The sequence below is a fragment of the Balearica regulorum genome, chromosome 7 (assembly GCF_011004875.1).
Source record: "Balearica regulorum gibbericeps isolate bBalReg1 chromosome 7, bBalReg1.pri, whole genome shotgun sequence".
NCBI lineage: Eukaryota > Metazoa > Chordata > Aves > Gruiformes > Gruidae > Balearica > Balearica regulorum.
In genome coordinates this window covers 17910494-17931160 of record NC_046190.1, presented here as the reverse complement: position 1 = coordinate 17931160, position 20667 = coordinate 17910494, and the positions used below count along the sequence as shown (strand labels likewise).

General features: G+C 35.2%; 1 protein-coding gene across 4 annotated transcripts in view; it reads left to right on the top strand.

The window, feature by feature from the left end:
* The window catches only part of IDE (insulin degrading enzyme), a 64374-nt gene extending 44566 nt beyond the window's left edge, over positions 1-19808 (top strand). For 3 of the 4 annotated variants that reach the window (XM_075758229.1, XM_075758230.1, XM_075758228.1), the window contains exons 16-25: positions 634-744; positions 2786-2906; positions 5182-5273; positions 7525-7636; positions 8721-8888; positions 11686-11958; positions 14197-14258; positions 15868-15940; positions 17860-17927; positions 19130-19808. In XM_075758229.1, the coding sequence (XP_075614344.1) occupies positions 634-744; positions 2786-2906; positions 5182-5273; positions 7525-7636; positions 8721-8888; positions 11686-11958; positions 14197-14258; positions 15868-15940; positions 17860-17927; positions 19130-19225 (1176 nt within the window). In that variant the 3' untranslated portion in view covers positions 19226-19808. The remainder of the gene's footprint in view (positions 1-633; positions 745-2785; positions 2907-5181; positions 5274-7524; positions 7637-8720; positions 8889-11685; positions 11959-14196; positions 14259-15867; positions 15941-17859; positions 17928-19129) is intronic. The other variant, XM_075758226.1, reaches the window with a different exon arrangement.
* Positions 19809-20667: the final 859 nt, after the last annotated feature.

The following is a 20667-nucleotide window of genomic DNA, read 5'->3' as shown; positions in this document are numbered from 1 at the left end:
TCTGTAGCTTGATGCAATCATACAGGTATTTTTAAGTTTCTATGTTGTTTTTTTTTAAATGACCAAGTTTATTTCATGTATACTTTAAAAAAAGTATGATCAGATCGATAGCTCATTGCGATTGTAGACTAACTTTGTGTTTCAGCCCAGCACCATCCTGGTTATCCCCTTTTCTTGTAGTACTACTTCCATTTACGTAAAATATTTTTTGAGCAACAATATAAATATGAAACAAGGTTAAAAGTAAATTGGAGAGAATATTTAAGAAGGCTGTGAATCTAGATTTCACACCTGGAGTCAAACCATTTCAGTACTCCAAATGTACAGTTTACTGACTGGACTCAATACTTGTAATCATTAAAAATCTGTTTTCTGAGTACAATTTGCTTACATCAATGTGAAATTACATTAATTCTCTGCATTCATAACTCCTGGACAAATACGCAATATTATATTTGTCAGTTATTTCTTGATGGGCAAAAGGATTTTATTTCAGAATGAGTTAATGTTGAAGAATGTTGAATTTAGAGTAAGTGCTGAAAAGTGTATTGTTCGTTGAATTGTACAAGACTCGGTAATTGTTTTATTATTTTATCTTCCACATTTAAAGCAAGTTATGCACTTTTTCCATAGCTTTCTGTAAAAGGTTATAATGACAAGCAACACATCTTGCTCAAGAAGATCATTGAGAAAATGGCTACTTTTGAGATTGATGAAAAACGATTTGAAATTATCAAGGAAGCGGTAAGCTACATGAGAAATTTACATTTTGGAATAATTTAAAATGAAATGCATTGACTTGAAATGAAACCTCTGGGCTGATTATCCATGGAAATACAGAGTGAAATTCTGCCTCATTGGGACTACAGAAGCTTTCTTCCTTTGTCTTTTTTTGTGGCCCTGAGTTCCCCAGAGTGTTTGTATTACGTTCTTTGGTGAAAAATAACTGGACCTGACATCTCCTTTCAGTGGTTCTTTCTTATGATTGACCAAGGGATTGCAACTTGCTTTGATAGGAGTAGAAATCTAAGAAGGGAGGGGGGACACTTAACTTTATATCCTGTTTTACAGTTTGGAAAGGCCCCAAAGGGATCTAGCCATAAAAGAAGGGGAAAATAGATGAAGGGGGAAAGGAAGTGTTGAAAAGATTTGCAACATTTCTTCTTCTCAGATGTGAAGAGCAGCTCTGCTCCTGGGCAAAGATCCTTTGGTGCAGAAGTAACCAGCTGGTTAAGTACATGCTGACTTCTGGAAGTCTCTCTTCCTAAATTTAATGACTGACATATATATGTAATTTCAGTTAGATTTTTTTTTTTAAAGCCCCTGAAGTAAATTTATGAAGAGTGATTACATTTGCTAAACCAAACAAGATCCGTAATTGTTCTTCTAGTGCTATCTTTAGAGCAGGACGGAGGTAAAACAAAGGAAACGAACAAATTGGATATTGGCACTCATAGCAATGAGTTGTTCTGGAGGTATAAATGAGTGCACAGGGATTAGACTGGTATTGGGGAACAGGCTGACTTTGGCCCAGAAAGTTGGCAGTAGATGAGAGCACTAGGGCTGCAGGGAAGATCACTCCATGCTTGCCAAAGTCTTACTTTAATCCTCTGCTGCTGGTCATTTTTGAACCAGTGACTGGCTGAGACAGGCACCAGGGCCTTCTTTAGTTCATTACTATTTAGTAGGAAATTCTAAGGAAGTGGACATCAAACGTGAGGTAGATCTATTATAACAGCACTTCATTTAGGGCTCTGTGTACGTAAGATATATTAATTGTTTAGAAAGTTTTAACTGGATGTGACAAATACCAAGGTAAAAAAAGCTCAACCCACACAGGTCTGTGAATGATCTGGTTTGGATGATTTTCTTTAAGTTGTTTCACAGACTGTCATTACAGTTCGCTTGAACTTTGTATTATGTATGTTTTCTCACTTCATAGATTTTTCTTATATAGGCCTTTTGTGTGTGTAAAATAAGGACAAAATACAAAAAAGTCAAATCAGATGGGGAGATTGCAGTTTTTCCCCTCATATCTACACCTGACAGACAAGGGAGATAGCAGCTTCTGGCTTCTGTTTGGGACAGATAGAAGGATGCATCCTCAGCCACTTCATGCTCACTGTTTCTCACTTAAGTGCTCTGAAATGAGTTACTTTTCTCCTGTACTGGAAATGGTCCCAGCTTGCTAAAACTGTTAGTTTGCACTTTCAAGTTCCTCTGGTAGAGGAAAAAGGTTTTGTTTATTTTATAAAGGTGCAGCTGGACTAGAAAGGAGTTTCTTTAGAGCAGCTCACTGATTCTTCTCTCGTACCTCCTTTATCCAGGCAAAGAATGCAAATAATTTCCCAGATGCTCCTGTATTTTTCTAACCAAGTCAGCCTAGGGAAGCAACTGGGAGAAAAATACATTTTCTATTAGCAATACTCCCCCACCTCTGGGCAGCCATCATAGAATGTGTATTTCCTGGGTGGAGAAACTTGACCTAAATAAGTATTTAGATCTGACTGCAATAATTTAATTTCCAGTCACTAATTTTATGGAAAAGTTTGATTTCATGGTCATTTCAACTATCTTAGGTGGTTACTGGTTAATCCGTAGGCTTAGAAGCCCACATTGTTATTAAGGCATTTTAACAAAATTTTTAACAGGTCTAACAAGCAAGAGAATGTTCTTGACATTTGAAATGTATCTTTTTGATGGTACACAAAGTTGAGAGTAAAAGGTTAATATTTTATCTTTAGAAACAGAGTTCTATAATTTGAACTTAATTGTTTTATTTTAGTACATGAGATCGCTTAACAACTTCAGGGCTGAACAGCCTCACCAGCATGCAATGTATTATCTCCGACTCCTGATGACAGAAGTTGCTTGGACCAAAGATGAACTAAAAGAAGCTCTAGATGGTAATGTTCTGCCAGTTTTAAACTTGATTATTTTTATTTTTTGGTATGGAAAATGTCTTACTACACTAAGGAAGGTCTGCCCATTGTTCAAGTGAGGCCCCTGCAGTGCCAAAGCTGAGGTGATGCTGGTGGGTGTCGATGCCTCTGCATTTGTCCTTCAGTTTCTAGAAAGTATAGTACTTCAGATAAAAGGTTTCAAATGACAAAACTTGCTGGTAAAATTTCAGACAAAACTTGAATGGCTTTGTGGACGTGAGCCTGGGTATGGTGTATCCTGTGCTTAAGCACCACTGCTAAAATCATTTGGCTCTAGTTGACATCTTACGTTCCAATGTGTCTGCATCTGCATTGTACTTCCCAATGTGCATACTAGTTTGTTTTTTCCGTTATCAGGGAATACTAACTTGTATTTCTGTAGATAATAAAGAACTGTAGATAATAAGGAAAAAAGTTACAATTTCTGTAGATAGTAACAATAATAAAGAATAAAGAACATGGTGGTTCTTAACAAAGAGCAGACACCCCACTATATTTGGAGGAAGAAGAAAATTCAAATTAAGAGAGAGATTTAGTTGATTTAGTAATAGCTGAAGAACTCTTCCCTACCTGTATCTTACTGTGTTACAACATAAGGCTGTTACTGGGACAGTTTGCAAAAGATCTTATATCTTTTTGGAATACATCGAGACATTATTTTCAAGAAGAATATCTGGCTTTTGTATTTATTTGAGGGGGTGGATTCAGAATACATATCCATAATTTTCAAAGACTGATACATACCATACTGTTTGAAGTTGCGATGCTGAAAACTGCATCATTAAGATAGACTCTATAGATGCCGTGAGCCAGCTGCACAGGGTTGTGTGTTTTTTCTACAGGATTGCTCCAGGATATAAATATTTACTTGTATAGTTTCTTGAATGATTGCAGGTATCTCTCAGATTAGCAGTGGTGCCAGTGCTGCCTGTGAAGTCAGTGACAAAACTAATGCTGATTTTCATGGCAGTGTATTCAGCTATATATAGGTCATTCCTTTTTTAATGGCTACTGAATTTTGAAAAAACAAGAGATTTTCCATTCCATATGTATGTTGTCTTTATAAGGTTAATGCTACTGTATTTGGCATAAGAATGGCTAAAAATGGAATGCCGGAAGGGAATGCTGTCTACTTAGCACTGCTGGAATTGTGCTTGAAATGCAGGGAGTTTGTGTGATTTTTTTTTTTTTTTTTTTAGTCTTTTTTTCCTCTCACACTCAGTGTGACCATTGTCTTTTGAACTATTAATATGCAATTCTAGAGGCAAAAAATTAAGGTTAGGATTATACAACAATAAAAAGTTGACTTGGAATTGAGGGAAAATGTGGAAATGAATTTTTTACTGGTGGTCAGTTACCCCTTTTAAGAGAGGGAAAGACTGATAAGCACAGTATGGGTTTTTCTAGTACAAATCACAAATGCGTTAGATATATTTGCATCCCTTACTGAACAACTGAGCGACCTTATAATCTTGATTGCATTTGTTCTTTCAAAGCTTTTGTGAAATACACAAGTATTGTTAGTTTTTATTTTAGTTGAGAAAATGACAAAGTGAGAAATTAATAAATTTGGTGCTTTAGTGTGGGTATTCTTGTCAGGGAATTAAGAATGGAGATGCTGACTTTGGGATGAACACCCCATCCATTCAACCATCCTACCTCTCTTATTCCATTGATTCTATATGTTAAACTATACTTTGCATTATTTATGAAAAATGCTTTGCAAAGACAGACTGACATAGAATGTGTGTGTATGTGTACTCTGGGATGTATGGCAAAAATACTTTTCTTGTGTATTGTTTGTTACAAACTACTATCAAAACACCATATTTGAGTTGAGGTTCTTTTTCTAGTCTAGATGGTAAACACACAGAGTGCATATGCTGCTTGTTTAGTTAATAACTAAGGCTTTATCTTGGAATGCCACCTGAATGATTGCAACTGTTTTCTCTGGAGAGTGAATGTTTGTTCAGCATGATTGGAAAGAAGGCTTCCCCCCTCCCCCCTTTTTTGGAATCTGGGTCAGATAGTATGTGAATTCTATGCGAAACAAACTATATGATGAGTGCTGCTATTTAGACCTGGAAACTCTAATGTTGCATTTTTAAGGAGAGATACACTTTTTCATGATGATGAGTTTCTCTTCCTCTAAGAAAGGCACCATATGTAATGAGGACTTAGGTGGTACTTAATGTAAAAATGCATGTAATTTATTTAACTGTCTAAATATCTATTCTAGATGTCACTCTTCCCCGTCTCAAGGCCTTTATAGCTCAGCTGTTGTCACGGTTACACATTGAGGCTCTTCTCCATGGCAATATAACAAAACAGGTTGGTGTGATACTTTCTTTAAGTAAACAACTTTTATTTAAAAGCAGCATAAAAATGGAAGACTAGTTTAATCTTCTCAGATCTTAAAACAGTTTTGCCAAATGTGATTTCATAATTTGATTTTGTACTTTTTTTTAATCTTTATGGGAGTATCATAGTGTCTTTTTTTTCCACTTTACATTTATTAGGCTAAGTGCTGCATTTGCTGCTCTTGGAAATTTAATAAAAAACTGCTTGTGATCTAATATTTTAAAATCTATGTTGCGTGCCGTTACTATGATGTGATCAAGCTGCGTAAGGAATGATGTGCTGCAGATCCTGCTTTTCCATTTAAAAGTTTTGGACTAACTAGCAAAGATTTAAGAATCCAAGATCCTTCCAAATGAAGTACTTTTTTCAAAGCTGAACAGGAATGGTGGGCCATAAAAAAAATAAGTGTCAGCTCTCAGTTGTGTCTTTTGAGGAGTAAAAACCAGAAAACGTTTGTTCTGTCTTCCATTAAAATAGTGACAGTTTGTATTTGCTTATGAAATCTAACCATATATTTGAATATATGTACCAATACAAAAGTAGTACCTATTTGTACATTTTTGCATTCTTTTTTTGTAGGGCTGATATCGCAGTATTTCTATGTTATACCAGCTCTGTGATATTTTACTAGCAGGGGATGTTATAAACACTGCTAGTGACTACTGAATGTACGGAGAAGAAAGTTAACTAGTAAGAAGGGAAAAAATAAAATGATGTGAATGAGCCAATAGCACTGGATACACAAAGTTTTCTTTTTCATGGATGTCTCTCTAAATTATTTTTTTTAATTTTATAGATTAGTTTTCATGTGGAGAAATGTAAAAAGTAGTCTTTTTCCTTATTTCTTACACATTTATATGTGAAAGTCAGTTCCTTCTGAAATATAACTGAATGACCAGATGTTTTAGCTTTCCATGGTGATGCAGTCCTAGCAGAGAAATGCATTCTTTAGTTCTTTTAATGGGTGGCTATTAAAGAGTCCTACAGCTAGAGAACTGGGAAGGATGTACTGTTACACCCATAGCTGTATAATGTTTAGAAATGATCTGCAAACCTCCCTGAATAGATAGATACAGGTAGGAAAACTTCTCTGTCCTTCAGTGCCTGTGATGCAATCATTGCTGACAAAACTCAGCAATTTTAAGCTGAATCTAAGAATGTTTTCCAACTAAAACTAAATCAAAATTTACGTACTTTTGTGACAACTTGCAATACTGAAAAATTTTTTAGTGAATCTGTACTTTTTGAAAAATTAGACCTATCTAGCTGCTTAAAATTCCCATTCCTTCTTGAATTAATTTCATTCCGATATTTGTTATTTGACTGTTCCTTTTATTTGCTGCAAGTGGGTGAAGAGCAGACTAATCCTGTTTAGAACATCTGTCTGAACAGTCTTGTAAATATTTTGTTTTAATATGGTGACTTTGGAAGAATACCTCAATCTTTTTGTCTTTGATATTGGGTGGGGTTTTGAGGTATGTTGAGGGGAGAGATGTTTATTAAATTTTCAGACCTTTTGCAAGTTCTTTTATAAGATCACTTGTATTGTCAGTTTATGGCAGCACAGACTGAGATTTTGGCTTTCAGCCAAAACTACTTTGTAGCAAGTTACTGTAATTTCCAGTGTTCAGGCTACAAGAGCACATAACCCTTCACAGGTAAAGCTTTTGAAGTTAAATCCTCAAATGAAACATTTTTTCACTATTTATGATTTTTAAAAATTATTATTATTTTAATCCATCAAATAAAGTATCTGGGCAGTGAGTCCTAATACTACCAGAACGTCATGGAATGTGTGTTTGAACTGAACCATTAATTTGTTTTCTAAAAATTCCATCTGCTGAGATGTCATTTGTTTTGCAAACATACATTGTAGGTATCTCACTTTCAAACTTTGAAAGATGAGTACATCAAAGTGGGGGGGGGGGGGGGGGGGGGGGAAGGCCCATCGAATTTTAATTTCAGAAGCGTTGGGGAGTAGTAGTTAAACATGTAGACAAGATAAATGTAAAAAACCCTCACAAAAGCTTTGCCCACCAAGCCCCCATTTCCTCTCATCTCCTTAACTTCTACCTTATTTTTATTAAATACTACTTTCTATTCCTGATTTTTTTTTTTCCTTGTCTCTCATATCGCTAGCAATAATTGGAAAGTCTTACCCTGCAGTTAGGTACAGAATAACTAGTGATCATTAAAAATCCTCTAATGTTTTCTCTTCCAGGCTGCATTAGGAATTATGCAGATGGTAGAGGACACTCTCATTGAGCACGCTCATACAAAGCCGCTTCTTCCCAGTCAGCTAGTGAGATACAGAGAAGTGCAACTTCCTGATAGTAAGTTAAATGATTTATTTACTAATTTTAATCCACATTAAATTGAGATTCTCTGTTTGCTAATGGCACTTTAAAATGTGTATTATCCTGTTGCTAGGAGTTTGTTTCAAAATCAGACTTACTTCAAATTATTTTAAATTTTTAAATTAAAAAGTATAATTAGTGTGTGGTTTTGTTAATAAAATTATGCACTAATTATCTTCTTTCTGGTATACTTGAAAATTAATTTGATTTCATGTGTAATCTGTGTATGTAAATTGGACTTCTTGGGGGTTGGAACTAGATGATCTTTAGGTCCCTTCCAACCCAAACCATTCTATGATTCTGTGATACAGTCCTAATGCACTTCATATGATTTATGGAACTATGAGCCCTCTCCCACTCTCTGGTACACATAGTATACTCATTTGAATGAGCACTTTTGAGTATTGACCGTTCAGTGAAGGACTGTCCTAAACGACTCTTGCTTTTTGAGAAAACTAAAAGTTCTTACACAAGTAACTTCATTTTTTTTCTAATATAAATTCTTTTGATCTCGTAGTGTTTGTATATGATTTTACTTCTATTGTGCAAAAAAAGTCTTATGTATGAGAAAGGAGTTTCAAGGAATTGCTGGGAGTTATTACAGGAGTGATGGCATATGTAGCTGTACAGCCAAAGCCGATTACCCATAGCTGATCATCAGCCTGTGGCAACTACCATATACCAAAGAAGCTATTGGTATTAAATGCTGAATTATTTTTAATGTTCATAAGCGTTTCTGACAAGTTGTCTTTTGAAACTATTTACACAGTAGAGGCAATGCAGAATTCCACTCCAGTTCCAAAAACATTTACTTGAGGAGAAGCAACCGGTTTCAATTTACTTGCTGATATGCTCCAGCTATGACATTTCAATGTGTTAAAATAATCTTTTCTTTACTTGTTGCGTGAAAACTATGCTGTTAGTGGAAATTCTGCTTTGACAGTCCTAAACCATTTATTATAATTCCATCCCACAAGTGATAGACCATTATTTTTTTTAATTGTGGACAATAAGAACGTACATTTTTATGAACCTAAATATTTTAACTTTGTCTTTTTAGGAGGTTGGTTTGTATATCAACAGAGAAATGAAGTTCATAACAATTGTGGCATTGAAATATATTACCAGACAGACATGCAGAGCACTTCTGAGAATATGTTTTTGGAGCTTTTTTGTCAAATTATCTCAGAACCATGCTTCAATACGCTGCGCACCAAGGAACAATTAGGTAAGTTTTCCTGTAGTGATTATGTATCTGTATACACGCATGCACGCATACTCACACACTTATATGCGACACAATGAGGTGTTCTTTCCCTGCTTAGTGAATGGCATTTAAAGGGCACTTGGTAAATGTAAATCATTTTAACTGCTGATGACTCAAAGGAATGTTACTGTGCACAGACTCTAAATTGAGAAGAAGCAAGCATAATTTTTAAGATAAGTCTGAAATACCTCAAACCAACTCTGGCTTAAAAAGAAATTTCATCACTGTACAGAAAATTTTGTATCTAGAATTTTTACCAAAAGGAGATTAGATCAGTTTCCTAGATTTTAGATCTTCTTAAAGTAGTAGTTTGGTCTTTTCTGCTTGTGATCTTACATCCAGGTGCACTTGATGATTCATAAGCCATATCTTAGGAATGGTGCTCTATGGGTAATGGTAAGCTGCCATATTGGTGAAAACCTAAATACATTTCAGGCTTTTTAAGAATACAGCTGTTCACCAATAAATACAAATATATAATCGTTACCTGAATCAGTATGACTGAGAACTGGTAAGGTTATTCCAAACAGGGTAACAAGGAGAGACAGAGACTTTGCATGACAGTTTGCATGATTGAAATCCTGGTGAGGAGGAGTACAGTTTTTCGAAAGGTGAGAGGCAGGTAAATATCTCGGTGTGAGTATGAATTACCAGCGATATCGGGCAGGATTAGACTTTTTTTGAGCAACTAGCAGAATCAGTCATACCATACTCATCATAAGGATTTTGACTATCTAGATATTGGCTGAAAAACAGGGCAGGACCGAAGTTATTTAGCAGGCGTTTGGAATGTGCTGGTGGCAGGTTTTGTAGAGAAGTTAGAAGTAACAGCTAAAGAAGAGAGGGGGGGAACCAGTGAGGAAGAGCTGTGTGAGTCTGTCCAGCACTGTGTAACTGCCAAATGATAGACTTCATAAGACTTAGGATGGAAGACAGTAGAAATACAAGTAATATTCAGTTATCTTCATGGAATTGTTAATAAGATCCCTGAGAAAGCTAAGGGGAAAAGTAGTTAATGAGTTAGTTTGCTAAACAGTAGAAGTAGTAACAAGAACTCATTCAATAAATGCTTTAGCAGTATGAGAAAGAGGAAAAGTTGTCAGTGGTGGGCAAAAAAAAGTCATAATGTTTTAGGATGGCTTTGCTAGTTTTCACTTAAAATGTCAACTGTGACTGGATAATTTCCAAAATAAATACCAGTGATCAAAGTCCAAGGCTTACCTTTGAACAAGAAAATAACAGATTAAAGGTTGTTCAGTTAAATTAGAAGCTTTTAAAGAGTTCAGGCATGATGAGCTCTACATTACATTAAATAAATACAATTATGAAATCTTGGAATTAAAAGTCTTATAACTGAGAATTTGTGGATGATAGATGAAGTAATGGAAAAATAAACATGGGTGAATGCTGTATTGTTTCCTTAATAAAGGAAAGAGAAGAGCAGGGAAATGACAGATCAGTCAGCGTAATTCTAATTCCTGGAAAATATGAAGTAAGTTATCAAACCAGTTCTGAATTCATAGAAGTTAGCTGGGGAGACTATTACTGGACAAACTCAGGTCAAACTAACCTAACTTACTTTTATGCAAACAGAATTTAGCCATGTGGATGGAAGTGGTGATGTCGTATGTCACTTCTTTATAGTTTGAAAGGCGTATAATATTCTCAAACAAGCTAGAGAGAGCACCTAAGTGGAAGTGCTACACATTTGCATGCAAGACTGGAAAGTCATGACTGGAGAATAGATAAGAATAGTTCATTGGAAAAATGGTGTTCTACAGAACTTTATTGTGATCCAATGCTATTTAGTATTTTCATCAAAACTCTGGGTGAAGATAACTTACTAACTCTTCAGATAATACTAAGCTGGGAGAGGCTGCGAGTGTGTGGGAAGATAGAATTAGAATTCAAAATCAGTTTGACATTTTGGAAACATGACTTTAAGATGCAATTTGGTAGGAACAGTTTGGCAGAAGTAATCAATGGCTCAGATAAAAGCTAGGAAGCAGCTGCCTAGGTAGCAGTTATGTAGAAAACAATCTAGAGGTTACAGTGGATCAGAAGTCAAACCTAAATCAGCAGTGTCATGCTGCTGTGTAAAACACTGGGATATATAAATGGGAGCTTCCAAGCTGCACACACAATAATACTCCTATATTGTTCAGTAAGGACTTTGAAATACTGTATCCAGTTTTGACATGAGCATCAAGGAACTATTAGAGAGCTATAAACATTGAAAAGATTGAAATATGACAGATTTGTTATTAAAAGAGGGGAGGAAGACTGAAGAAAGGCGTAGCTGTTTGGATAAGCAACAGCTGCAACAAAAAGAAGGGAATAATATTTTCTTTGTATCTAATTGATAAGATGAGAAATAGTGGTCTTACATTGCAGCAAAGAGAATTCAGATTAGATATTATGAAAAAATACTAATAATTTCCTAATGTTGAGTCTAATGAAGCACTATTGTACAGCTTATTTTCTGGTTACCTAATCCTGATGACAGAATTCCTTTTGTTCTGTCTTGGTCTGCCTCATCTCCTCCTCATCCCTCACCTGAACTGATATTTACCTCAGTGAAATAAAGATGTGTTTAAAAAACCACAGTGGAGTATTTTTAAAACCTGCATTATTTCATTTATAATGCAGAATGAAACTTAGCATAAAATTTCATTCCTGTCAAACATGCCAGGTTTGGCAAACTTAATGCTGGAACAAGGGATTTCTTTTAATTAGTGACTATTCTTGTTTTGCCAAGGTTACATTGTGTTCAGTGGTCCACGTCGGGCAAATGGCATACAAGGACTGCGATTTATTATCCAATCTGAAAAGCCACCACACTATTTAGAAAGCAGAGTTGAAGCATTTTTAAAAACTATGGAGAAATGTATAGAAGACATGACAGAAGAGGCCTTCCAAAAACACATCCAAGCTTTAGCAATTCGTCGTCTAGACAAACCAAAGAAGCTGTCTGCAGAATGTGCTAAATACTGGGGCGAAATCATTTCCCAGCAGTATAACTTTGACAGAGGTAAGACAAATTATAATTTCTTTAAAGCTGAATGTTGTAGTTTGGCTACACTTGTGACTGTTGAGTATCGTATTCATTTGGGAACAACTTAAACTTTTACGTAGCCTGTGCATAATTGACTATGTTTGTTGTGATTTGTGTCCTGTAAATTGTATTTCTTCCTTCTGCCCTGAGAAAATGCCTCATCTGTGGAGGCTCTGCTCTTACTGCTGTGGGAGCTGCTAGTAATAGAGGATAACGTGTTCCCTGATGTTCACCATATGATGGGGGTTAGCAAATGCTTCATTGACCTTGCGTTCTTTCCCTTAAGGCTCAGTGAGACACAGAGTAGGTCAAGGATTGGAAACGGTTTGAATGCAAATGCTGATGTCGCATAAACTCAAATTTCTGTCATGTTCAGATGTCTGTATTACATATGTGCCTAATACTTGACTGAGATGCGTTGAAATTCACTTTGACATTCCTGACGGTGCTGAACCCTATTCCTCTTCCCATTGTGCAGTTCTTTTCAGGGAGCAATGGCAGAGGCAACAGCAGGTATCTTAAGTAACGTAAGATGTGTCTCAGCTTGGAGCAGGCTTGAAGAAACATTGATTTCTTTGTTGTTTTTTTCATCCATGATACTTTGAAGATTATAAGCTTGTAGAAGACCAATTGAGATCCAACTTCTAGTGTTATTATTGAAAACGGACTGACAGTTATTTACATTGTGATCCTATGTAGCATTTAAGTCGTACTTTTTCCTTTCATCATTGTTTGAAGATTTTTAATCTAAAATACTGAGGTATATTAGTAATATAGTTTCTAACATTAAAAAAAAAATTAGTTTTAGGTACAGATCAGCTTTTCCTCACATGTTCGTGTCTCGACATTCACAGCTATGATTTTCCATCTTCTGTGCATAATATGCATCCTACGTAAAACTCTCTCTGTATGCTGTGACTTCTCTCCTGCTTTATGTGCACAGTATTGGCCTTCTACAATAACAAATACAGTCTCTTTGGTCGACAGTGACTAACCGAACTGTTTCAATAGTGAAGAATTTTGAATTGTCATCTAGCTTGATCTTGAGGGAATGAGAGCTACTTACAAGGTTTCATGCCTAAGTATAAGGAGTTAGGTGGAAACTTGTCCCCTCAAGTACTTTTTTGGTGTCTGGTGAAACACTTTAATTTTTCTCTGCCTTAAATGTTTTGGGTTTTTTTACCATACTTGGATCTATATTATCTCTCTGAAATTTCTTACTGCTAGCTATAGCCATATCTTTTATATCTAAATCCCACTCAACTTATTACTTCCCTTGACTTTTATATCTTTAATTCCCTTCTACCCACTAGTAATTTTATTTCATTAATGATTCTAATATGACTAGAATTGTCAAAATCAGAAATTCATATTCCAGCCTTAACAAGTGAGAGCATTTTTTTCTTCAGGTTTTTACATTTTTATTATTACTACTTTTACTGTTTTACTTTAAAAATTTTCTCCCAAATGTAATCTAATTTTCCAAATGATGTTCTGTTGGTTTTTTTTATTTCCTCCATGTAGAAATTCGTATTAATTGTTTACAGCCTACCTAACAGACTTGTTAACTGCATATTGGTTCTCTTGCTTGCATTTTTTTCTTGATCTTCCTGCTTACCCTAAGAAAAGCAAGCATGCCTACAACAGAAAACATTCCTGCTTATGCAGCAATGATATTACATGATTAGTTCATTACAATTTAATTTATATGAAGTGATGTAGCTACTGAGACACATTGTCCCCAGATACCTTAAAGGTGATTACTCCTTAACAGGTATGACGTAGGCATCGTTCCTTACCTTCATTTAAAAGTACATCTTGCCAAAGTACATCCTACCATCCTGTTTCCTAACTATGAATAAAAGCCATCTATAATCAGTCTGCATTAGAAACACGTAACATTGATTTGAAGATAATGTAGAGAAATAGGCATATCTCTTAGCTACTGAATAACATACAGTGCAATCAGTATTCTTCAAACATGCATTTTTAGTAAGTCCAATCAAATAGACTTACTAAAGTATAATTTTCTTCCAAGCTTCTAACGACACTTTTAGTGATGCAAGTATTAGCTTGAAAGTTAACAATGAAAAGCATATCATTTGCAGTCAATTACAGCATCTGAATTTGAAAGAAATATACTTTGAATAAGTAGTGTGCTAATAACCAGCTATGATTTACAGACTTGTCCTAATTTTTGCTATTGTTGTGCAGATAACATTGAAGTGGCTTATCTAAAGACCCTGACCAAGGATGATATTATACAATTCTACAAGGTAAGTTAGTCATGTAGTTAAAATTTTACTGGGAAAGAGGTGTAGACATAACTAGGTTGTCATTTGTGTGAACTGTGAAAGCATATACTTATGCCTGGTTTAGGTTGATGATATGATTGATGCAGATACCTTAATAATAATTTTTGTTTCCTGAATCTTACTTAGTTTAATGGCAACTAGCTTACTGTAAAAATTGTGGAGAAGGATGTGGTTTTGTTGTGGTGGGGGTTTTTTTTTTTTCCTTACTAGCTCTTACTATCCTCTCGTCTCATTTATCCTTTCTTTATGAATAAAAAAATGTGCTGGTTTATGACCAAGCTTGGCCAAAATTGCAAATTCGTTCCTTTATTTTTTTTTCTTAAACCAGTAAATGATTCAGCTTATTTTGTGTGCATGAATTGTGAATTAAACAGATATTTTTAAAGCTTTGTTCACTGTAAATCAACGCTTTTTTTTCTTCCTGTCATACTTCGGCAGAACAAAGGAGCAGCATAATGATGCAATAATTGTACACTGCAACTTAGCATGAAGTTGCTAGATGGATATCTAATACAAGCAATTGAAATACTGGGGGGCCTCCAAAAAAACCCCCATAAATTGGGTCTCATTCTTTCTGTCTTGTAACAAATTTCATGGGTAATGATAAGTTACTATATTGCGAAGTGACACATTGTTTTGTTACTTACGGAGCAGCTAATAGCTCAGGGAATACTTTGAAAAAATAATGTAGACGTATGTCTCTGGAACTTATTATTGGATGGAAAAAATTCTGCCCATGAAGAAGCATGGGTATGTGTGTGTGCGTGTGTTCTTTTTTTCTGTCTTGCGGGGGCTAATGTCTTTCAAAATGGTTTCTCTTTTGTACTCTGTCTTATCCTTTTTACTATCCAAGGCCACTGCTATATTACCATCTATTTTTATGAGATTTAGTCTTAATCCTTAAAACTGGTTATTTATTATGTGACACAATGAACACTAACACCTTTTGTTGGGGTTTTTTTTTAATAGTAGGATAGCATGGGTGAAGATACACAGCAAATACAAAATTAGTAAATGGAATTTCAGTAGCTGTTTCTTAATAAAAGATAACTTGAACAAGTATCCACATTCTGTTTTTGTAGGAATCTATGCTATTTTGCTTGCACTAATGCTCATTACATGATTATGCGGTATCCAGAGCAGAAATAACTGGCTAGCTGTTGTTAAACTCAGTTAGTATTAAACTAGCCGGTTATTTCTAGTGAGCTAGTCCAGCTGAGTTTAATAATTGTGTTCAGGGTGATGTGCTTCCAGAAGGCTGCTAGGGATTGAAAATTCTGCAGAGATTTTAGGTTGCATTCCTGATACTATGATAGTTAATGGCTGAATTCCCATTCCTTCTAGTTTTTCTGAGTCCCAAACAGTACATGAATTTCTTAACTTGATTGTAAAATAATTCAAACTCCTGTATATATGACTTCTAATAATACTTGAAGGGACATCCCAAAAATCATCCCTCATTTTAAAGCTTAATTTAAAATTTAAATGCTTTTGTTCTTCTCCTGTTTCATAAATATAATGTCTGAGTGATACTTCCCACACCTGAAGGACTTGATGTTTTTTACTGTAGGTGCTGTTGGCAATAGATGCTCCCAGAAGACACAAGGTATCAGTACACGTCCTTGCAAGGGAAATGGATTCCTGTAAGTATTGTGCTGAATTAAGTATTTAATCAATTCCTGTTCAAGTCATAGATAAAGACAGCTGTGTTTATATGATATAAATGCAGTATAAGAAAAACTCATCTCTGGAGATTATATACCTTTCAGAGGAAAAAGTATTTATTTTCATAGGTTTTCTTCATATGGGTGATTCAAAACTTCTGATTGATGTTTGTGACCAATTCTTCAGCTATTCTGAAGTATATTGATATTAAAACAATATATCTTAAAATAGCACTTCTTTTTTCAACAGGAAATTTTAAAACAAACATAAAACTCTATAATAGTCCTACAGGGAAAAATAAAATTAGGATTTGCAGTTATCAATACAATATAGTGGATTTTTTTTCCTGACAAGTAATGAATGTCCACAATTTTATTCCAAGCACTCTCAAAGGAAAACAAACAAACAAAAAACAACCCCCTGGGAATGTCAAACATTATATTTAAACTTCAGAAAGTCAAAGTTTATTTAGGTTTATTTTCAAATTATCTAGATTAGCTGTGCATTGTAAACTGTGTTGTTCCATTTTAGAATTCAAGAAGGAAGAGGCTAAAAGTGTTTCTTGTTAATATAAATAAACAGAGGAAAAGCTTCTATATTGTTGTGTGCAGATTTTTCACCAATTTATACTGGACTTAAATTCCAATGTGTAACTGGTTGCAAAATCAATAATATTAAAGGTTTATCAGTAAACCAGAAAGAAGCAGATAGCTGTGTGCCTGTCATGAAAACTCCTTCCAGTCTCGGTGTGATTGATTATTATGGTACCGTGGAAATTGTAACTTTGCAGCTGAGTAAGGAAGGCTTGCTTCAAAGCATCTTTCTGGTTTTCATGACTAAACATTGCTAAATACAAATAGCTCTAATACTTTTCCTATCTAGAGCAAATTTTCTAAAGTGTAGTAACTACATTGCCAGAATGGTTTATTACTTGCTTGGAATGGTATCTTCCCAAGACAAGGGTGAGCAGGGGAGGCAACCTAACAAGTGGTTACTCTTACAGAGATTATATCAAGATATTCTCTCCACATACTCCCCGGTCTTAAACCATTTGATCTAGCATGTGGCCTCTCTTCTGCTTTGAAAGAGAAATCAGGACTTTAATGCATCTCCTGTGAGTCCAAATGAGCATTCTTCCAAGTGCAGGTGCCCATCCGCTAGAGAGTAACACAAAGGAGAAAGGCTAAAAAGCTTCCCAAACAGAACCCTTCCTCCTAGCGGCAGACACACAATTTTCTCTGAGTATGGAAAAAATCAAAAGTAGTAGAGTAGAGATCTGGTGTTTTAGGAGGCAGAAGCACTTGAACTCCCAGGGTGAACAGTAGGTTTGAAATTTGAGTGTGGAAGTAGGAGGGAGGCTTAAGGAATTTAAGACTAGAAGTTCTTATGGACAAGTAAATTGGAGGCAGGAAGAAGTTTTGCGCAGACTGGAGTAGGGCATGCGTGGGGACAGGCGGGGAAGAATTTGGGGTTGCTATCCAGAATTTTGGTACATGGAGTAACCCCCAGATGTCCATAGGTGTGTCCTTACTAAAAGATGTGCTGTTGTTGCATTGCTTTTGTTCCATACACCACCACCATTTACTACTGTTCTCATAATTTGTACTGAAAAACAGTTTTAAATATTCATTGATCAGTAGATTAGCAATTTTTATTTTTGCATTATCTTTACGAAAAACCACACCCTTGGCACATGCTCTCAAGTCAAATCATGGATTAAGCTCTTTTTATTTCTGAAGACAGCCATGGAGTATAAAAGAAAAAGGTTCAGAAAATCTTAGATACTTGAAAATTAATAACCTGTGCTTTATATAGATACTTGCCTTAGAAAACAGTTTATTATGTAAAAGGTACGATTAAATTATGGTCCTGAATTAATTTTGATGATGTTAAATAGGCCCTGTTGTTGGAGAATTTCCATGCCAAAATGATGTGAATCTGGCACCAGCTCCACCGCTACCACAGGTAAAAACAAACAATACAGAAAAAATCCCAGGCTGTATTCTTAATGTGGAAGTTTAGTATTATTAAATACAAGTTTATAGGGAGAAACAAACTTCTTGAAACTTGTGCTGTTGTGGGACTGATGTTTCAGCTTCAGCTCTTTTCCACATGCATTATCATCCTCAATAACTAACAGGAATTTTTCATTAATTTTTTTTTGTTTTCCTTCTTTTTAACAGTCTGTCCTGTTACCTCTGTTCCTTCTATTCCGTTGAAATGAAAGCTAATAGCAGTAGTTAACTCTACTGAGTATCGAGTAAATACAGATTATTATTGTCTGAAAATACTGATTGTATATGATCAGATGTATCAAGTGTCAAGAGAAAGATGCAGCTGCATCAACAAATTTATCATCTTTGTTTAAAAAAAAAAAACAAACACAAAAAAACCCCAATAAATAAACAACCCAAACCACCACCACCAAAACCAACTATCTGGTCATTATCTTAAAGCCTAAAATATTAATGCACATTCCTGTCAATGTGTAACCTGGGGAGGAAGCAATTGGACAAATTCTATTTGTACAAGTATTACAGATTTCACTGTGTGGGTAGATACGATAGCACTGAGCCCTTACTGGACCTTAAATGAATTTTCTTGAAGAAGGATGGTAATGTCTGTCCCAATACATAATTAAATTTTGCAATGTCGTAGTAGATCTGTGTTGTTTCACCTTACAGGTGAAATAATCACCATGGGTGGAAGTTTCTGTATGAATTATATGTGGATATATTAGCCGTTATGACTGAAATATTAAAAAGTTACTCTGTTATTGCAACTAAAAGTAATAGCTCATTGATTTGCTATTGTTTTTATGATCTTACCCCAATATTCAAAGGATAGGTGGGATGTCCTGAAGTAGAATTTCTACATGAAAGGACAAGCTCTGCATGTTCCCGCCATTATTAGTAATGCAATTACTGCATTATAGCTGTTGTTTTGAATTATCTAGAGTAAATATGAAACTATTTGCTTAAGAAATAACACTGTATTTTGAGGGATCTTGTAATAATGAAGTGTGAGTCACTAATATTGTGGGAAAGAGCAAGAAAGATGTATTTAGATGTAGCTGTAGCAAAAGTTAAAAATGAAAAGCGAGGAATTTTTCACTTTTCTGATGAAAGATATTGAGCAGACTTTTTCTTGCGTACGCTTCTTTGCAGCCAAGTGTGATTGAAAATATGACAGAATTCAAGCGCAGTCTGCCACTCTTTCCACTGGTGAAACCACATATCAATTTCATGGCTGCAAAACTGTGAAGAACCCCAATGGATGAAGAAATGCAAATGATCAGTACTGACATGATTTTGGGGGACTTCATGATGAACAAAATTATTAAAGATCATTAGGAGAAATGGTTCTGTCCATTATGAAAGTCCTGAATTCTTTCTTGGTTCATTTGACATCAGTTGTGTGTTAAGGATAGAGAGTATATAAAAATCAGTTGTGGTCCTGTGTCATTTATATTACAGACAACCTGTTGAAAACCAAAATCAACTGAAACAATAATAGTAATAAAAAACTTGGAGATGCAGTATATTTTTAAAACAGTATATCCCTTCAAATTTTCATTTTGATAAAATAACCCTCCAGAGCAAACAAAATTGCTTGAAATATCCTTGTTACTCCTGAAAAACACCGTTTAGTATCCCAGTAATTATCTTACTGGGGACTGGAGGCAGGGAGAAAAGTAGGTCCTTTTTGGGATAGGGTCAACAATTTTTCTTAAAAATAGAGACTTTCACATTTTTTTGAAGTGACATGTTGAATGATACTTTTTTAATTGATCCTTAATGCAACCAACATATTTTCTATTTGAGTTTTATGAAGACCAGTGGGGGGGGGAAGGAAATTTGACAACACAGTAAGTGAGAGAATTGTCTTAATGAGAATGATTGAAGATGCGGGCATGATTTTAATCTTTCTATACAAATTTGGGGACATTTTATATTAAAACTTGTAAAATGCTGGAAACACTCTAATAGTGCATCTTATTTTTGTTATCAAAAGCGTTGTCCCAGTCTCGATACTGTCAACATCCTGTTCAGTTTTTCAGTGTTACTGTGAATTGTTTCCATTGGTATATAAAATACTTTATTCAGCATTACTTTTTGTTTTCAGTTGCACATGTACTGATGGAGAACTCAGTCTGTATTGCCTCATTTGTTATGTTAGGTCTCAGTCCAGCAAAGTACTTACTAATGCAAATAACTTTAAGCACACATTAGTTCTTGACTCAAGAACAGGTGAATGGTAGATATGGGCCCTGTAATGGATCAGGTACGTCATTGTTCCCATACATCTGCGTGGGTCCTTCCTGTCCTTCAGGAAGGCATTTGGGACAGTGCAGTACTGCCATAGCACAGGATGTGCTTCAGGTTACATCACAAAATGTTTCTTCCTACTTCTTTTAAGAAGGCTATGCAAAACCCAGAAGGATCAAGAATTATGCTGAAATATGTGTATATATTCCATAATTTAGTAAAATGGTAAACCAATATATAGTGTCTAATATTCACTAAGTTTACTGACTTCTGCCGAGTGATCTTGTGTTTGGGATGGCCCCCAAATAGAAAAAGGTAAGGGAGCATTTTGCTGATTACTAAGTTCTCCTACCTCTTTAATGCATAACATTGAAAGTATTCAGGCAGTGATTATTCAGTGTGCAAAGCACTGAAGATATAAAATCTGCTCATCAGCG